Source organism: Anopheles merus, chromosome 2L (genome assembly GCF_017562075.2).
Source record: "Anopheles merus strain MAF chromosome 2L, AmerM5.1, whole genome shotgun sequence".
In the NCBI taxonomy this organism is placed as follows: Eukaryota; Metazoa; Arthropoda; class Insecta; order Diptera; family Culicidae; genus Anopheles; species Anopheles merus.
The window spans coordinates 14,614,077-14,630,749 of NC_054083.1; the positions used below are offsets into that span (position 1 = coordinate 14,614,077).

The 16,673-nt window shown below is 37.4% G+C and overlaps 1 protein-coding gene and 4 non-coding genes across 6 annotated transcripts; 2 read left to right on the top strand and 3 right to left on the bottom strand.

Annotated features, from left to right (window-relative positions):
* The first annotated feature begins 1,058 nt into the window (after positions 1 to 1,058).
* Positions 1,059 to 1,132, top strand: Trnan-guu. Its single transcript has one exon. It is a non-coding gene; the product is annotated as a tRNA-Asn (tRNA).
* Positions 1,133 to 1,637: 505 nt separating this feature from the next.
* On the bottom strand, positions 1,638 to 1,711 carry Trnan-guu. The gene has a single exon. It is a non-coding gene; the product is annotated as a tRNA-Asn (tRNA).
* Positions 1,712 to 3,492: 1,781 nt separating this feature from the next.
* Trnam-cau lies at positions 3,493 to 3,564 on the bottom strand. Its single transcript has one exon. It is a non-coding gene; the product is annotated as a tRNA-Met (tRNA).
* A 3,086-nt stretch (positions 3,565 to 6,650) lies between these two features.
* Positions 6,651 to 6,722, bottom strand: Trnam-cau. The gene has a single exon. It is a non-coding gene; the product is annotated as a tRNA-Met (tRNA).
* Positions 6,723 to 10,290: 3,568 nt separating this feature from the next.
* On the top strand, positions 10,291 to 15,714 carry LOC121591690 (uncharacterized protein K02A2.6-like). Of its 2 annotated transcripts, none has more exons than XM_041912486.1 (2): positions 10,291 to 10,743; positions 10,814 to 15,714. In XM_041912486.1, the coding sequence occupies exon 2, from the start codon at positions 11,028 to 11,030 to the stop codon at positions 14,826 to 14,828; it is 3,801 nt and encodes a 1,266-aa protein (XP_041768420.1). In that variant the 5' UTR covers positions 10,291 to 10,743; positions 10,814 to 11,027; the 3' UTR covers positions 14,829 to 15,714. The 2 variants fall into 2 exon arrangements, with proteins under 2 accessions (XP_041768420.1, XP_041768421.1); XM_041912487.1 differs by having other exon boundaries at positions 10,814 to 11,270.
* The last annotated feature ends 959 nt before the right edge of the window (positions 15,715 to 16,673 follow it).

Here is a 16,673-nt window from a genome sequence, read left to right on the forward strand (position 1 = left end):
TTTCTGATTATATGAATAATTAATTTCATTTGTTAATAGTTTTTTTTTTTTTCATTTTAAATATTTCATAATTCAGAACCGAAGATGCGTTGGTTGCCTAGGCAATTTTTTGTCTGTATAGTGCGCCACTGATTTTATTGGCCTTTACTGCATTTAGTGTTGACAATCGCACCTTGCCATGGATGTTTGGGAAGATTCCGGGAATTCATTTTTATTGTTTTGTGGCGTTGAAGTTCGTTGCGATCGCTTGGTAATTCTTCACAACCAGTGAAAAGTGCTCGTGAGTTGCTGATTTGGCGTAAAACAGGTGCCGATACGTTATACATTTATTAAAACATCCAGTGAGGAAAAGTACAGTTGGGAAGCGTATTTGGATTTCATATCATTTGATGGTTAAATACAGTACCTCAATCGGAAAACCGGACAAATTCAGCTTGAGTCAAATGAAGTTATGTCCGATTTTCCTATTGCACTGTATGAAGAAATTTAAGTGCTAATATTTCGGTGTAGTGGATCTGGATCGCAAGCTGCGTATATTGGTGTTACACCCGACTGACATTCAATTTAGTGACAAGAAACTATGTGAGGTTTAATGACAAGTGCGGAACATAAATAAGTATGGCCTAGATGTCTTAGTTTTTAGTCTAACTTGATCCGGAAAGAACACATCGAGGAGGATTTTACTTGCAACTAAATGAATCTGTAGGTATATTTGCAAACTATTATCATCTTACTATTGTGATATCAGCATAATTACCGTAAACTAAACAAATGAAAGTCATCTAAGCCGCCTTGCTATATAACAGACAGTTGATGGTTTCATCCGCGTTGTTTGGGAAATTTGTGTTCAAAGATTTTACATTAGTTCACACAGAAATTGTTATTTCACATAATTCATTTTTATTTTCAATTGCAACCTGGCTGTTGATTGTTTTTCAGAGTATGTGATGAATCGCTTTATGATTGTTCAAATTCATGTTTGTCTGTGATCATAAAGGAGTGCAACAAAATCGTAGCTATAAGTATTTATAGGTGCATAAGGAGCGGAAGAGCATATCGCCTTCGTGGCGCAATCGGTTAGCGCGTTCGGCTGTTAACCGAAAGGTTGGTGGTTCGAGTCCACCCGGGGGCGATGAGTTTTTTGTAGTCGCTCTGATATTTTACCGTCGTCCCGCTGTGATTAAAGCAATGTGTAGATGTGTGTGTGAGAAGGGTTGAGGGGGGAGGGGGAGGGAGGATTTGTTGTGTATAATGGAATGAAAGATGTGTCGTTGGCATAACTTAAATTTATTTTTTTCTATTATTTGGCAAATGTAATTTTTTTTTCGCACAGAACTAAACAATGTCCATAATAGTTTGAGATCAGTCGTACTAATACGATTCACTAATGTTTAACATCAAATGTTAACATTCTTACGATGACAGCTAACATAACGCAATACTATTTGTGTGGTTGAGAGATTTAATTATGCTTTTAATAGGATAGATGGATAAATGGAAGCATAGGATAAAAAGCTATAAAAAAGAGCATAAGGATAGGATAAGATGATAATGATAATAAATAGGTAAGTAAACGAAGTTGGTTATTGAGTAAATCAGTAACTCAGTGTTGCAACAGGTACGACAAAATAGATCGCCGCCCCCGGGTGGACTCGAACCACCAACCTTTCGGTTAACAGCCGAACGCGCTAACCGATTGCGCCACGAAGGCGAACTTGAAAGAAGGGAAGTTAAGTCGGTACAAAAATATTCATCCGATACGAGTGTGACTCTAGTGGACAGACATGAAGCATCATATTTTTAAGCAGTAGGGTAAAGATACCAATCGTGGTGTAATTTATAGTGGTACAAATATATTAAATAAACTTTAAGTGTCAAGCAATTGAATTAAGTGTTATTGTTCGGAACAAACCCGTTTATATATTTTTTTCAATCAGAAGAAGCGGATTTGTCCGTATTGCTTCATTATGTAAACCAGAGGTCCTCAACCTGTGGTCCGTGGCGTTAACAGAAGTGGTCCGCGAGAGAATTGATTTTTTTAAATAGAAAAACTTATTACAGTACGCATCGTGCAATTATTTTTTCCCAACAATCAGGATTAGTCTCAATGAATGTATGTAAATAATCATAATCTTCTGACTGGTACATTGATCCTATAGTGGTAGTATTAAAAAATCTTTTTGAAAAAAAATAAGTTTCTACTTTTTCGTTGCTATTTTTGAAAAGAATGCTATGGGTAAAAAATCTCTTGAAATAATAATCCAGAATGGACTGTTTATTTTATTTCAAAAATATATAAAAATTACAGACAAATACCTGGTTTTTTGTACACCCAATGACAAAATGAAAAAAAAAGACAAAAAAAAGTTAGAAAATAAGGTCTCACCGTAAGGAATTTGAGTACATTAATTATAATCCATAGCAGTTATGGGAAAAAAAGAAACTTCAACTTTGTAGTTTTGTTGTCTTTTTTTCTCTAACAAAAAACATAAATAAGTATAAGTTAAATCCCCAAATTGTTCATTTTGCGGAATTACGGAAACATTAGAACATAAATTTAAAAACTGCAGACAAATAGAAGGTTACTGGGAAATGCTTAAAGAAATTACTAAATTCTATCACATAAAACCTCTTGAATTTAATGAATTATCTAAGCCGGAACTGAAAGGTGTAAATAAGCAAAGTAGAAAAAAAATCATGAGTCTATTCATCAACTACGTAGAATTGATATATAAAAATGAATTAAAACAAATAACGGATAAAAACACGTTGAAGGTAATGATAAGTTAGGGAATAGTTTGTAAGAAAATATACGGATTTGTATTGTTTTAATAAAAAAAAATCTTAAAGATTCCGGAATAATTTTGACACAATTATTTATTTATTAATTTATTTTATTTATTCTAATGTATTATTTATTTTGGCCTCCGTGGTCCTAAATACATCAGTTTCTTTCAGATCCTACGATCTAGTGCAAGTAAAATCTTTTGAACATTTTAAATACTTAGTAACATCGAAGGAATTGTCAGTAAATCGACTTTAGGTAATGTAGGTACTTTCACTGAATTAAAAATTATCGACAAAAAAAATCAAAAATTGATATTTATTAGGATTGAAACATGATATTTCAGTGTTGTTCATTGAATAATAAATTAAATTAGGGGATTATTCAACGCAATGAAACAATCTCAAACAATTTAGCAACTATGATTTGTAATAAAGATTGTCAAAAGCTATTCTTGGGATTGAACTAATTGACCAAATGTGTTTGCAAACAAAATTCATCTTCGCATTTCAATTAAACCTATTTACACTGTGGAAGGTTTACAAATATGCAATATTGGACATATTCGGTTTTCGGAATGCATTGATATCATTGGAACGCATATTGCATTAAAGAATAAAAAAAGATACTGCCTCGTTTTATAATCCAGAGAAAAGATACTTTTCAGTTCCTTAATTAAAAAAAATAAAAAGGTATTTCTTGTTTTATAGCAGAACGTAGTTTCGATCTACGGACCTCTGGGTTATGGGCCCAGCACGCTTCCACTGCGCCACTCTGCTTGTTTGCGAAGGGCGCTCTAAAATTACATTTGAAACCACAACTCAGAGTGATTTTTGCTTCTACGCAGACGTCATGCGATGTTAAATGGTTAAATCATTTAAATCAGGTGTGTCAAACTAGCGACCCGCGTCGATTTTGGATGCAGTCCACGAGAATATTTTCAGACTTTTTGCTGTAAGCATTGTGAACCAAAAAATCTATTATGAACAAATTCTGCTTTTAGTTTTCCAAATAGGAACTATCATTTTGTCGTTTTATATTGCGATACTAAGATTTTTGTACCCATAACATCTAACAAACTTGATCTACACGTACGTACAGCTTATCCGAGATTCTTGATAAAATGTACATTGAATGCAAACTCAGTCGTATTAGACTTCGGTTGAATCCTGTATATGAAAAAAACATGTACTTGAAAAAAAAAACAGATTTGCGTCAACTGACTAGAAACGAAATAGGAATGAAAAGGACTACGTACATAAACTTGATAACTACGCAACAACTAGAGATGGGTGTTCGGAACCTTTCCCGATCATTGCTACTCTAGCTTCGATTCCGGCCAAATCAAACCGATAGTTCCGCTCGGTGCTGTCCGAAGCCGCCGGAGCCGTCCAGAGAGCCATCTGGAACCGTTGAAGCCATCTGTTGACGCCCGGATCCGCTCATCTGCAGCCAGAACTGGCTCCGGTCGCTTCCACCGATGTTGACGATCTCAACGCCTCCGACTGCCAAGTAGAGGCATCATTAGGCTCCAAATGACTCTACACACGGTTCCGATATCTTACATGTTGGCAATGTTGCATCTTTGATGCTGATTGAAGCCGCTTCTGATTTTGTCATAGTCTTACCACCATAACATATCAGTTAATATCCAATATGTATGGCTCATTGAAAGCGTTTGTAGCCAAGTTGAAATTATTCGAATCCCACATTCTACAAGGCAAATTATTTCCATTCTCTATTAAACACACTTTTCACTAAGGTAGGGGAAGTCTAGTCTTCTCTTGAGGTACTAAAGGGGTTTTGCTATCTCGGGACGGTCGTTACTTCGGACAACGACATCAGCAGCGAAACCCGGAGATACATTATGCAGGGAAATCGTGCATACTATGGGCTTCACCGACTGCTGTGATCCAGAAGACTTCAAGCTCGCACGAAATGTGAGATATATAGCACATTGATTCGCATGGTGGTTCTCTACGGACACGAGTCCTGGACCATCCGAGCGGAGGATGCAAACGCTCTGGGCGTGTTTGAGCGACGCATCCTCCGGACCATCTTTGGCGGTGTGTTCAAGCATGGAGCGTGGAGGAAAAGGATGAACCACGAGCTTGCTAAGCTGTACGGCGAACCGAGCATTCTGACGGTGGCGAATACTGGCAGGATACGATGGCTGGGGCATGTCATGAGGATGCCGGACCATGCCCCACCAAGAAGGTGTTCGACAGCGATCCCCAGTTCGGCATAAGGCGCCGGGGAGAACAGCGAACTCGATGGCCGGATCACGTGAAGCGAGACCTGACGGAGATCGGGTGTCTGCATGGATGGGAGGCAGCAGCCAAGGACCGAGCATCCTGAAGAATGATTGTTGACCAAGCCATGTCACATCGACGTGCTCTTTTGTGAGCAGGCCAACAAGAGAGAGAGAGAATCTTTTTCGAGCAATCCAAGTTGTCCATCGCTATGTTTTTGATCCATCGCTGATTTGGCTGTTTTTATTATTATTATTATTATTATTATTATTATTATTATTATTATTATTATTATTATTATTATTATTATTATTATTATTATTATTATTATTATTATTATTATTATTATTATTATTATTATTATTATTATTATTATTATTATTATTATTATTATTATTATTATTATTATTATTATTATTATTATTATTATTATTATATTATTATTATTATTATTATTATTATTATTATTATTATTATTATTATTATATTATTATTATTATTATTATTATTATTATTATTATTATTATTATTATTATTATTATTATTATTATTATTATTATTATTATTATTATTATTATTATTATTATTATTATTATTATTATTATTATTATTATTATTATTATTATTATTATTATTATTATTATTATTATTATTATTATTATTATTATTATTATTATTATTATTATTATTATTATTATTATTATTATTATTATTATTATTATTATTATTATTATTATTATTATTATTATTATTATTATATTATTATTATTATTATTATTATTATTATTATTATTATTATTATTATTATTATTATTATTATTATTATTATTATTATTATTATTATTATTATTATTATTATTATTATTATTATTATTATTATTATTATTATTATTATTATTATTTATTATTATTATTATTATTATTATTATTATTATTATTATTATTATTATTATTATTATTATTATTATTATTATTATTATTATTATTATTATTATTATTATTATTATTATTATTATTATTATTATTATTATTATTATTATTATTATTATTATTATTATTATTATTATTATTATTATTATTATTATTATTATTATTATTATTATTATTATTATTATTATTATTATTATTATTATTATTATTATTATTATTATATTATTATTATTATTATTATTATTTTATTTATTTAGTACTTTTATTAATTAGACTATCGATCTTTTATTAGATGCTTGACTGTCAGTCATGTGAAAACTCCTTTTGTCTTTCAAGCATGGTCAATTTGTGCATTTTGTAAGTTCAAGATGCGTCAATGTGGGCATGAGAGGTCTTTTTTCAATTGACAAGCAATTTTGACAAAGTTGACAAATTTTTCAGCATTTTGTCGCTTCCATGACCTCGTGACTATTCGTTTTGTCGATGTGATGTTATTTTGCAATGTGAATAAAGCTTCCGAAGGCTAGCAAGAAGTCTTCAAGTTAGATTATATATAATTTATAATTAAAAAAAGTACAAATCTAGCCTAGGAATAGGCATTTATTTATAAATGTGCAGCAACACTACGAAAATACGTGTACTTGTGTAAATGTGTTTAGGGTATGAAAAAAACAATCTGGAGATAGCAGAACGTAGTTTCGATCTACGGACCTCTGGGTTATGGGCCCAGCACGCTTCCACTGCGCCACTCTGCTTCGTGTGTGTGTGTTGGAGCCAAATGTTTTATATAAATCAGTTGTTATCTGTATGACTGGTAGAATTTTCAACCTATTCAGCAAGTTTTTTTTGTGTCAGATATATTTGTATTTAAAAATGAGATATACTGTGTTAAAAATTCTCCTGCTTCGGATCTCCTCCTGCTAACAATCCATTTTTTCTTTCTTTTGGTTTCTTCGATTTCTTTACGCAGTTTGGATAAGGGGATGGACACGTGTGTCTTTTGAGTTCTGTTCTGATGTATGTTTTATGTAACTGTATCGTCAGCATTTTGTTGAATGAAATAACGAAAGCGTCTAATAAGTCCAGTGAAAAAGGAGCTAGCATAATCTTCCATTGAGCTGATCATTAATCGATTGCAGTTAATATTTCGTTCTTTATGTTGTGTCACTATGCTGTTACTCAGAAATTTAGCCGCCAATGTGTATAGGAGAAAAAGGTAAAGCTAAAGTGAAGATAACGTGTAGATGACTGGTCGTCAGATGAACATTCCGTTTATGATATGACTGTAAATATAATGTTTGAGTAGTGAATGTTTAAGTTTCACAACATTTACACAACAAAATTCAGGTAATTTTTAGCACTCTACTCGAGTTGGTTGATTGTAAATTAATATTTTTAGAGTTTAAATCGCACTGATTATACATTTTACCTGTAAACAACGTTTTTGTGTTATGTGAGCCATTTCTCATAAAAAAGATGTCATTTAGTGTAACTTAACAATTAAAAATTATGAATATGATGTGTCTCCACCTATACTTAAATCTATATCGATATGTTTATTTCTGTATTGGCTACAAGAACAAAGCCAAAGACTTGCCTGCCTGAACAATGTCATTAAAAGAGTTCTAGTGTACCAGACTGTGAAACACCTTGCTCACGTTGCTGCTTACTTAACGGTTACTATTACCGCACTATCGTGTTGTTACACGAGCAAAATCCAAACATTCTGAAGTAATAGTACGGAGGCGAAACCAACTGCAACAATCATATCTATCCTGTCACCCGTTCTGGGGCCCCACCTGTGGTCCTAGGTCCAATCAGCACGCTACAGTTTGGTCGATGTGGCCACATTCCCGTTCTGCACACGGTCCTCTATTGGTGTAGGTCAACCGGTACTGCTGTGGTGTGGGGTAGTGAAGTAGCTTCCAAAGGGAGGTAGGGGCGAGTTGGGCGGATCCGCGATGGAAAAAAGGTATCAATTAAGGTGAGTGATTTTGTGCTTGTGATTTAATAGCCCCCAATCGACGCGAGGACATTGAAGGTTTCCGTCGCGGAACCAGAGGGGTATGAAAGGCAGGGCCAACTGCAAAACCAGTTCACTTTGGGAAACGGGTGTACACGGGTTGGTACACGGGTATGCTAACTGTTGTAGGCAAAGGAGTTTACGCGGAGGTGTTCAACATGGCCCGTTCAGGGCTTGCATATTATCGCATAGATGGTGCTTGGCTGTTTACTGGCGTTCAAAAGCGTTCACTTTCGATTTCAGCCTGCTTTCAGGCACATGTTACAGGGTGACGAGGTACTAAAACGCTACTTGTGCTTACGATAAGAACGGAAGCAACAAGTGTGTCTTTAGGAGTTTTGTTCGGATGCAACATCAAACACGCGCTGATGTTTTGTCAATTAGTACATTGTGTCCGTTTATCTGCTTTAGCTGTGGTGATTTTAATATACTAAATTTATACTAAAGTCAGGTTATCTCTAATGGTCAGCGCGCTCGGTAGTAAATATTAAAAAGCGTTGCAAAATTGTAAACCGCATTAAGTATATATGAGCTCGAAACGATTTATGAGCGTCGTCGAGCGTAGCATTTGTCATGTCCGACATTAAACGATGCCTGTCAGTGTTCCGGTCTGGGTGGAAAAGGGTAAACTCTTGTTCAACCTGCTTGTAAGATTGCCCCCGAGATGGGGTAGTATTCCGATTTGTCAGCATTGCCCAGCGCATTAATTTCTCCTCCCCTGACCTTTTAGTGCGGCCTGGAATTTTGCTGTTTAACTGGAGGCAAACTGAAACTGATTTGTTTGAACATAAGACACCACTACGGCAGCTGCTCTTAAGCTTGTTTGTTCTGCTGGATAAAGAACAAAGTATGATGTCAGTTGTTGTATCGGTCAGTTTCGGTAACTGTGTGTAAAATTTTTATTGGTTTTTAGGTTTTTTATCCTTTACATTACATTTTTTAGTATTGTCTTAGTGATTGATGATTGTAAACAATCCAGCACAATAAACATATACACATTGATTGTTTTTAGCTAGCGGAAAACTGTGAACACGTACAGTGGCCGGCAAAATAAAGTGGCCACTACTTACAATTTTACATTTTTTTTATTTTTTTCTGGCAAAAATGAAGTTATTGTACTGCTTTATTTTTTGAAACATTGTTTGTGATATGCTTAAGAATGCGCAGTACCATAGCATAACAAAAATGAGAAGTTTGCTTCAAGAAAAAATATTTTTTCCAAAATTGATAAAAATCACTATGCCAAAATAAAGTGTCCACTTTATTCATTCTACAGAAAATATTTTTATGAACAAATATAACACCCAACTTATAATTTATATGCATTTCTCTCGCATTCTTTACATGTTCGAGGATCTTTGGCGTATTTTTTTTTTTCAATTTCTAAAGGTTTATCTAGTTCTGCATCTAGTTTTTGCATCTGATTCTTCTCAAGCGTTATCAAGAGCATTAAATTTAAATTTATTTGTTTGTTACACCAGTTTTATCCACCTTCGCACCTATAATCTGCCACAAATTCTCGATGGCACCAAGATTTAGACTTTATGGAGGACATGCAAGGTGTTTTTATACGATACTAGTTGAGAAATGTTTTTTGTATTGATTATGTGTGTTGAGATGTTAGCCTGTAGGAACATGTTTTTAGTTTCCAAACCCCATTTTTTCCCAAAGTATTGATGAAGAATGTTTAAATAGGTATCTGTCATAGTTGTATTTTCGATTCATACCAGTTTTCCCGCTACTCCTAAAGATTAACACCCCCTAGCTATCACATTGCCATTTTCGTAATTTACTGTCCGTTAGATGTGGCGTCCTCCAAGGTCCTCGTCCGATCTACAGCAAGACTAACAAAGCCAATTGGCTTCAATATGATCAAGAACATGCAGATATATCGTTAAACTGATATTTGGACAGATGAGTCCAAATTAGAACTGATGTTCAAAAATATCTAGACGCGATCCAACAAACCAATATGTATGAAAAGTGCAATGTGATGACCAGGGAGCGGATTCCTATACGAGAAGTGGGGAGCATGGTTTAAATCGACGGCGTAATGAAAGCTAATACCTATATAAGCATACTATGTGAATTTATCTGTTTTCTGTGAAAAATACGGAGTTAGTAAATAAATTGATGTTACAACAAGAAGACGATTCAAGTTATACACGAAGATTTTTTTTTAATCAAATCGAATAAAACTCCTTTAATGGCTCTCTTAGTCTTAGTACTTTTAATCTTATCGAGATTTAGTGTGCACATTTTAATGCAAATGTGGTGACGTGATTAAGAAAACTGTTGGCAGGACAGCCCACTGTGCGGTGTGAACCCCTTCGGCTAGCAGTGCGTCCACCTGCATTTCTATACGCACCTCGGGGTGACAAGTGACAGCTGCCGGATGCCGGGGGCACATGGGAAGAATGAGTATTGTACAAGAGACGCATGAGATAAGGTAGTAAAATAAAGAAACAGTAACGTAACAGTGGCGACGAGGCGGTAGAAGTTTGCAAAAAAAAAAAAAAAAAGCCAGTGAAAATTTTCCCGGGACCGTGTGTTATCATCGACAATGGAAGGTGCTCAAGAAAACAATTCTGATGCAGGCGGAGGAGAGTCATCAAAGAATGTGTCGGAAGCGATACTGAAAATTCTCGCCAACCAGCAGAGCCTCATGTCTTCTATGGCACAACAGCTTCAATTGACGAATCAATCCATACAAAAGTTCACACATGTGGAGGTTGTACTTGACTCATTATCAAGTAATATGTCAGAGTTTGTCTACGACAAAGAAAACGGATACACTTTCGACGCCTGGTATTCCCGTTACAGCGAACTTTTCGATCGGGATGCTTGCAACCTTGACAACGCGGGAAAAGTGAGGTTACTTTTACGCAAACTGAGCCCACAAGATCACGAGCGGTACAATAGTTTCATATTGCCAAAACTAGCTCGCGAATTCACATTCGAACAAACAGTGGAAAAGTTAAAATCCCTGTTTGGCGCTACCATCTCTACGTTTCGCCGCAGATACAATTGTCTTCAAATGACAAAAGATGACGTAGATGATTATCTTTCATATTCCTGTAAAGTGAACAAATCCTGTGTTGATTTTAAACTTTCCGAGTTAACTGAGGAACAGTTTAAATGCTTGATCTACGTATGTGGACTTAAGTCAAGCAGCGATGCAGAGATTCGTATGAGGCTGATCAACAAACTGAACGAAGCACAGGACATCACGCTCCAACAAATCGTCGAACAGTGCAACAGTCTCGTTAACCTCAAACAGGACACTGTGCTTGTAGAGCAACCATCGTCAGTGCAGTACGTTGCTAACAAAGGTTCATCACAGCAACAACGTCATCCCAGCGGAGGAAACAAACAGCAGGATCATCCTCGTACTCCTTGCTGGTCTTGCGGTGCAATGCACTTCCACAAAGATTGTCCGAGTCGAAACCACAAATGCAAAGATTGTGGTAAAATTGGACATTCCGAGGGATACTGCGCCTGTTTCACATCAATGGCGACCACCAGTGCTCCAGCGCAGAAGGCACCGTGGAAGAAGCAGTACAAGCGGAAGCAACATCAGGGACAGACATCGAAGATAGTGACAGTCAACCATGTCACTCAAAGAAGGAAGTTCGTCTCCGTTCATCTCAACAACATTCCCCATCGACTGCAAATTGACACCGGATCGGACATCACCATCATCTCACATCAGGCATGGAAGCGTATCGGTTCTCCGGCAGTCAAACCAGCCACTTGCAATGCTAGGACAGCGTCGGGCGATCCGTTGCAATTAGCAGCGGAGCTGGAGTGCAGCATCACCATCAATAACGTTACGAAACAGGGTAAGTGTTTTGTAACTGATCCGAATGTCAATCTTAACGTTTTAGGGATTGATATGATGGACCTTTTTGGACTGTGGAACGAGCCAATCACAGCGTTCTGCAACCAGATCTGCACCCCGAAGACGACTAACATAGCAGAACTACGGTCTCGTTATCCAGACGTCTTCAACGACAAAATGGGGTTGTACAACAAGACAGCAGTACAACTTACGTTGAAGGGCACGCCTACACCAGTATTTCGTGCAAAGAGACCCGTTGCGTACATGATGGAAGCTGTTGTTGAAGATGAGCTGCATCGTCTGGAAAATCTTGGCATCATCAAAAAAGTGGATTTTTCTGACTGGGCTGCACCCATCGTCGTGGTACGAAAACTGAACGGCACCGTTCGTATTTGTGCGGATTTCTCGACGGGGTTGAACAACGTGCTGGAGTCGAATAATTATCCTTTACCACTGCCAGAGGATATCTTCGTGAAAATGGCTAACTGCGTCATTTTCAGCCATATTGATTTGTCGGACGCCTACCTACAAGTACCCGTAGACGAAGCAAGCCAACCATTCCTAACCATCAACACCCACAAGGGACTGTTTCAATTCACACGATTGTCACCCGGCATCAAATCAGCGCCAGGGGCATTTCAAAAGTTGATGGATACGATGCTCGCTGGGCTCAATAGCACCACAGGGTACCTGGACGACATATTAGTAGGTGGACGAAACGAAGATGAGCATCAGCAAAACTTACATCTCGTGCTAAACCGTTTGCGAGATTACGGATTTACCATACGCATTGAAAAATGTAATTTCAATATGCGCCAAGTCAAATATCTGGGACAAATCCTTGATGCACAAGGAATCCGGCCAGATCCAGATAAAATAGCACCAATTGTGAGCATGCCACCGCCGCACGACATTCCAACGCTGCGATCATACCTTGGAGCCATAAATTATTATGGCAAATATGTCCAAGAAATGCGCACACTCCGTCAGCCCATGGATCAACTTTTGAAGGCAGGTATGAAATTTCATTGGTCCACAGCATGCCAAAGATCATTCGATCGTTTTCGAGAAATTTTACAATCTCCATTACTGCTAACGCATTACAATCCAAAAATGGAGATAATAGTATCTGCAGATGCTTCGAACGTAGGATTGGGTGCTCGCATTGCTCACAAGTTTCCTGATGGATCAATTAAAGCCATTTACCATGTGTCGCGTAGCTTAACATCAGCTGAAAGTAACTATAGCCAAATTGAAAAAGAGGCGCTGGCTTTGATATTTGCGGTTACACGCTTTCACAGAATGATTTATGGGCGTCGATTCATTCTGGAAACAGATCACAAACCTTTATTGGCTATTTTTGGTGCAAAGAAGGGTATACCAACGTATACAGCAAATCGTTTACAACGATGGGCATTAACCCTTCTGCTCTACGATTTTTCGATTAACTATATCTCTACAGATAGTTTTGGTCACGCCGACGTATTATCACGTCTTATCAATCGACATGTGCGGCCAGATGAAGAGATGGTCATAGCTAATCTCACTTTCGAAAAAAGTATTCGGAGCATCTTAAACGAATCACTGCAAGCAGTCCCATTGTCGTTCAAGACAATTCAAAATACAACCAAAAATGATGATACCTTACAACAAATCATCAAGTTCATTAAGGAAGGTTGGCCACCTAAAACCATCATAAACGATCCTAAAATCCTACAATTTTATCAACGACGAGATGGACTGTCTGTCGTAGCAGATTGTATTATGTATGGAGAGAGATTGGTCGTGCCTCCCAGTTCCAGGGAAAGTGTCCTCAAGCAGCTACACAAGGGACACCCTGGTATCGAACGCATGCGCTCGATCGCACGGCAGTATGTGTACTGGCCAAACGTCGATGAAGACGTTGCACATATCGTAAAATCGTGTATCGAATGTTCTAGTGTTGCGAAAACAGATAGAAAAACAACTCTTGAATCCTGGCCAGTTCCGGAAAAAGCATGGCAAAGGCTACATCTCGATTATGCAGGGCCTGTTGAAGGTTACTACTATCTGATTCTGGTTGACGCATACTCTAAGTGGCCAGAAGTGATGCGCACTAAAGACATCACCACAACCGCAACATTGCGCATGCTCCGCAATATTTTCGCAAGACACGGACAACCTGAAACATTGGTCACTGATAATGGTACACAATTTACCAGTAATATGTTCGAAACATTTTGTGAGCACTATAGTATTGTGCATTTGAAGACTGCTCCCTTTCATCCGCAGTCAAACGGACTAGCAGAAAGATTCGTCGACACATTCAAGAGAGCCCTTAAAAAAATTACAGCAGGGGGGGAAACGTTAGAAGAAGCTATCGACACCTTTCTGCTGTGCTATCGTTCAACACCATGTCGTAGTTCACCGGAAGGAAAATCACCAGCTGAGCACATTTATAAAAGACCAATACGAACAGCTCTCGAATTATTACGTCCACCCTCTTCATCGCACAAAGTCCATGATAACAAACAAGAAAAGCAGTTCAATCTCAAACACGGAGCAAAGAAGCGGCATTACTCCCCTCAGGACTTAGTGTGGGCTAAAGTGTACCATAACAACAAATGGAGTTGGGCTCATGGGCAAGTTATTGAGCAAATTGGTAGTGTGCTGTACAATGTATGGTTGTCATCAACGAGGAAGCTCATTCGATCGCATTGTAATCAGCTACGAAGTCGACATGAAGCAGAAGTTTCCCAGCAAGAGCAACTAGCAACTACAGACGTTCAGATACCGCTGGCGATACTTCTCGATAATTGTGGTCTTAACGATGAAGTAGAAAGTGAAACCACAACATCCACAACACTCCCATCAGAAATGTTGGCAGACCTGGCACCACCACGTCAACGACGCCGTGTTGGATCATCACGTAACAACAATCAACCACCGGCACCTACACGTCAATCATCCAGACAACGCGTACCACCAACTAGATACGACGCGTATCATCTTTACTAAAAAAAAGGGAGGTGTTGGCAGGACAGCCCACTGTGCGGTGTGAACCCCTTCGGCTAGCAGTGCGTCCACCTGCATTTCTATACGCACCTCGGGGTGACAAGTGACAGCTGCCGGATGCCGGGGGCACATGGGAAGAATGAGTATTGTACAAGAGACGCATGAGATAAGGTAGTAAAATAAAGAAACAGTAACGTAACAAAAACAAAAATATGTTAAAGCTCTGAAATACTCTTAGGAAGAACCAATGCCAAATATGTGCAGATAAAAACAAAATAAATTGCGTCAAAGATCCTCGAACATGTAAAGAATGCGAGAGAAATGCATATAAATTATAAATTTGGTGGTATATTTGTTCATAAAAATATTTTCTGTAGAATGAATAAAGTGGGCACTTTATTTTGGCACAATGATTTCGATCAATTTTGAAAAAAAAATTTTTTCTTGAAGCAAACTTCTCATTTTTATCATGCTATGGTAGGGCGCATTCTTAAGCATATGAAGAACAATGTTTTAAAAAATAAGGCAGTACAATAACTTCATTTTTGCCAGAAAAAAAAAAAATAAAAAATGTTAAATTGTAAGTAGTGGCCACTTTATTTTGCCGGCCACTGTACCACTCCAGATTCTCCAAGATCAATCTGGAAATTAAATTAATAAAAAATATTAGTGAAATGTTAGGACTGAGAGCAACAGGATAATATTAATACTACTTCATTCGAAAAACGAAGCTTATCCGTCCGAAGAAACGAGTGGGAAGAAGGGCGGTGGTGGGTAATTAAAGTGGAAGTATAGTGAGTTTAGCAATGACTGTGTTAGTGCAACATACAATTTTGCATGAATGATCACGACTACTAAAAAAATAGAGCCTAGAATATAAAACACATTAATACAGCAAAAAAATAATATTATAAATGTACATCAATGTCAGTGTTACATTCTTAACTTTTGTTTCACGGCAAGTCCCACAACAGTCAGAGCCGAGTAATAAATCTAGCGAGAATATTGTTTCCTTTATGTTTGAAAGAAGGTTAGTTTAGAAATACAAATGTTCAAACTACGAAATGTCTACAAAATGTTCAACACCTTTTTTAATGTTTTTAAAGGATTATTCAGGCCTATTGGCATCGTGACTTCTTTTTTATTTCTTGTGATTTGATGACTATGATCTTCATTTTATTTGTTCTTCGTTCTACGTTGCACCCTTGCGGGCTGTTTAATTGACTGTTTACTGTAGACTAGTGATGGGAGCTCGGAATCGGACCTACTCGATTCCGATTCCGTGTTCGGAATCAATTCCGGAGCCGATTCCGATCCTGGAATCGATTCCGATTCCGGAGTCGATTCCTGAGTTGGTTCCGGAGCCAGAGTTCGGAGTTGAATTCAGAGCCGATTCCGGGATCGGTTCCGGAATCGATTCCAGGATCGGAATCGACTCCGGGATCAGAATCGTCTCCGGAATCGACCAGGGAATCGCAATTTTCTCCGGTAACGGAATCAGGCTTGACTCCAGAAATGGAGTTAGCTCCGGAATGAGAATTTGGTTTTGAATTGAATGAGAATTAGTTTTGAATGTCGGAGCAGATTTAGATTCCGGAGCCGATTCCGGAATCAAATCCGGAGCCGATTCCGAAACCAATTTTGGAACCAATTCCGGAGCCGATTCCGGAAACTGATTTCGACCCTACTATCCCGAATCGATTACTTCGAAAACTTCGGAGCTAATCGGAATCGATTCCGACGAAATCTTCATTTTTCCCATCACTACTGCAGACATACATTAAAGGTAATATGGTTATTATTGATACAGGATTTCTCTAGCCATACTCAACACCATAAGCAAACAAT

Coding starts and splice junctions, on each gene's coding strand:
- LOC121591690 (XM_041912486.1), top strand. CDS start 11,028: ATGACAAAAGATGACGTAGATGATTATCTTTCATATTCCTGTAAAGTG.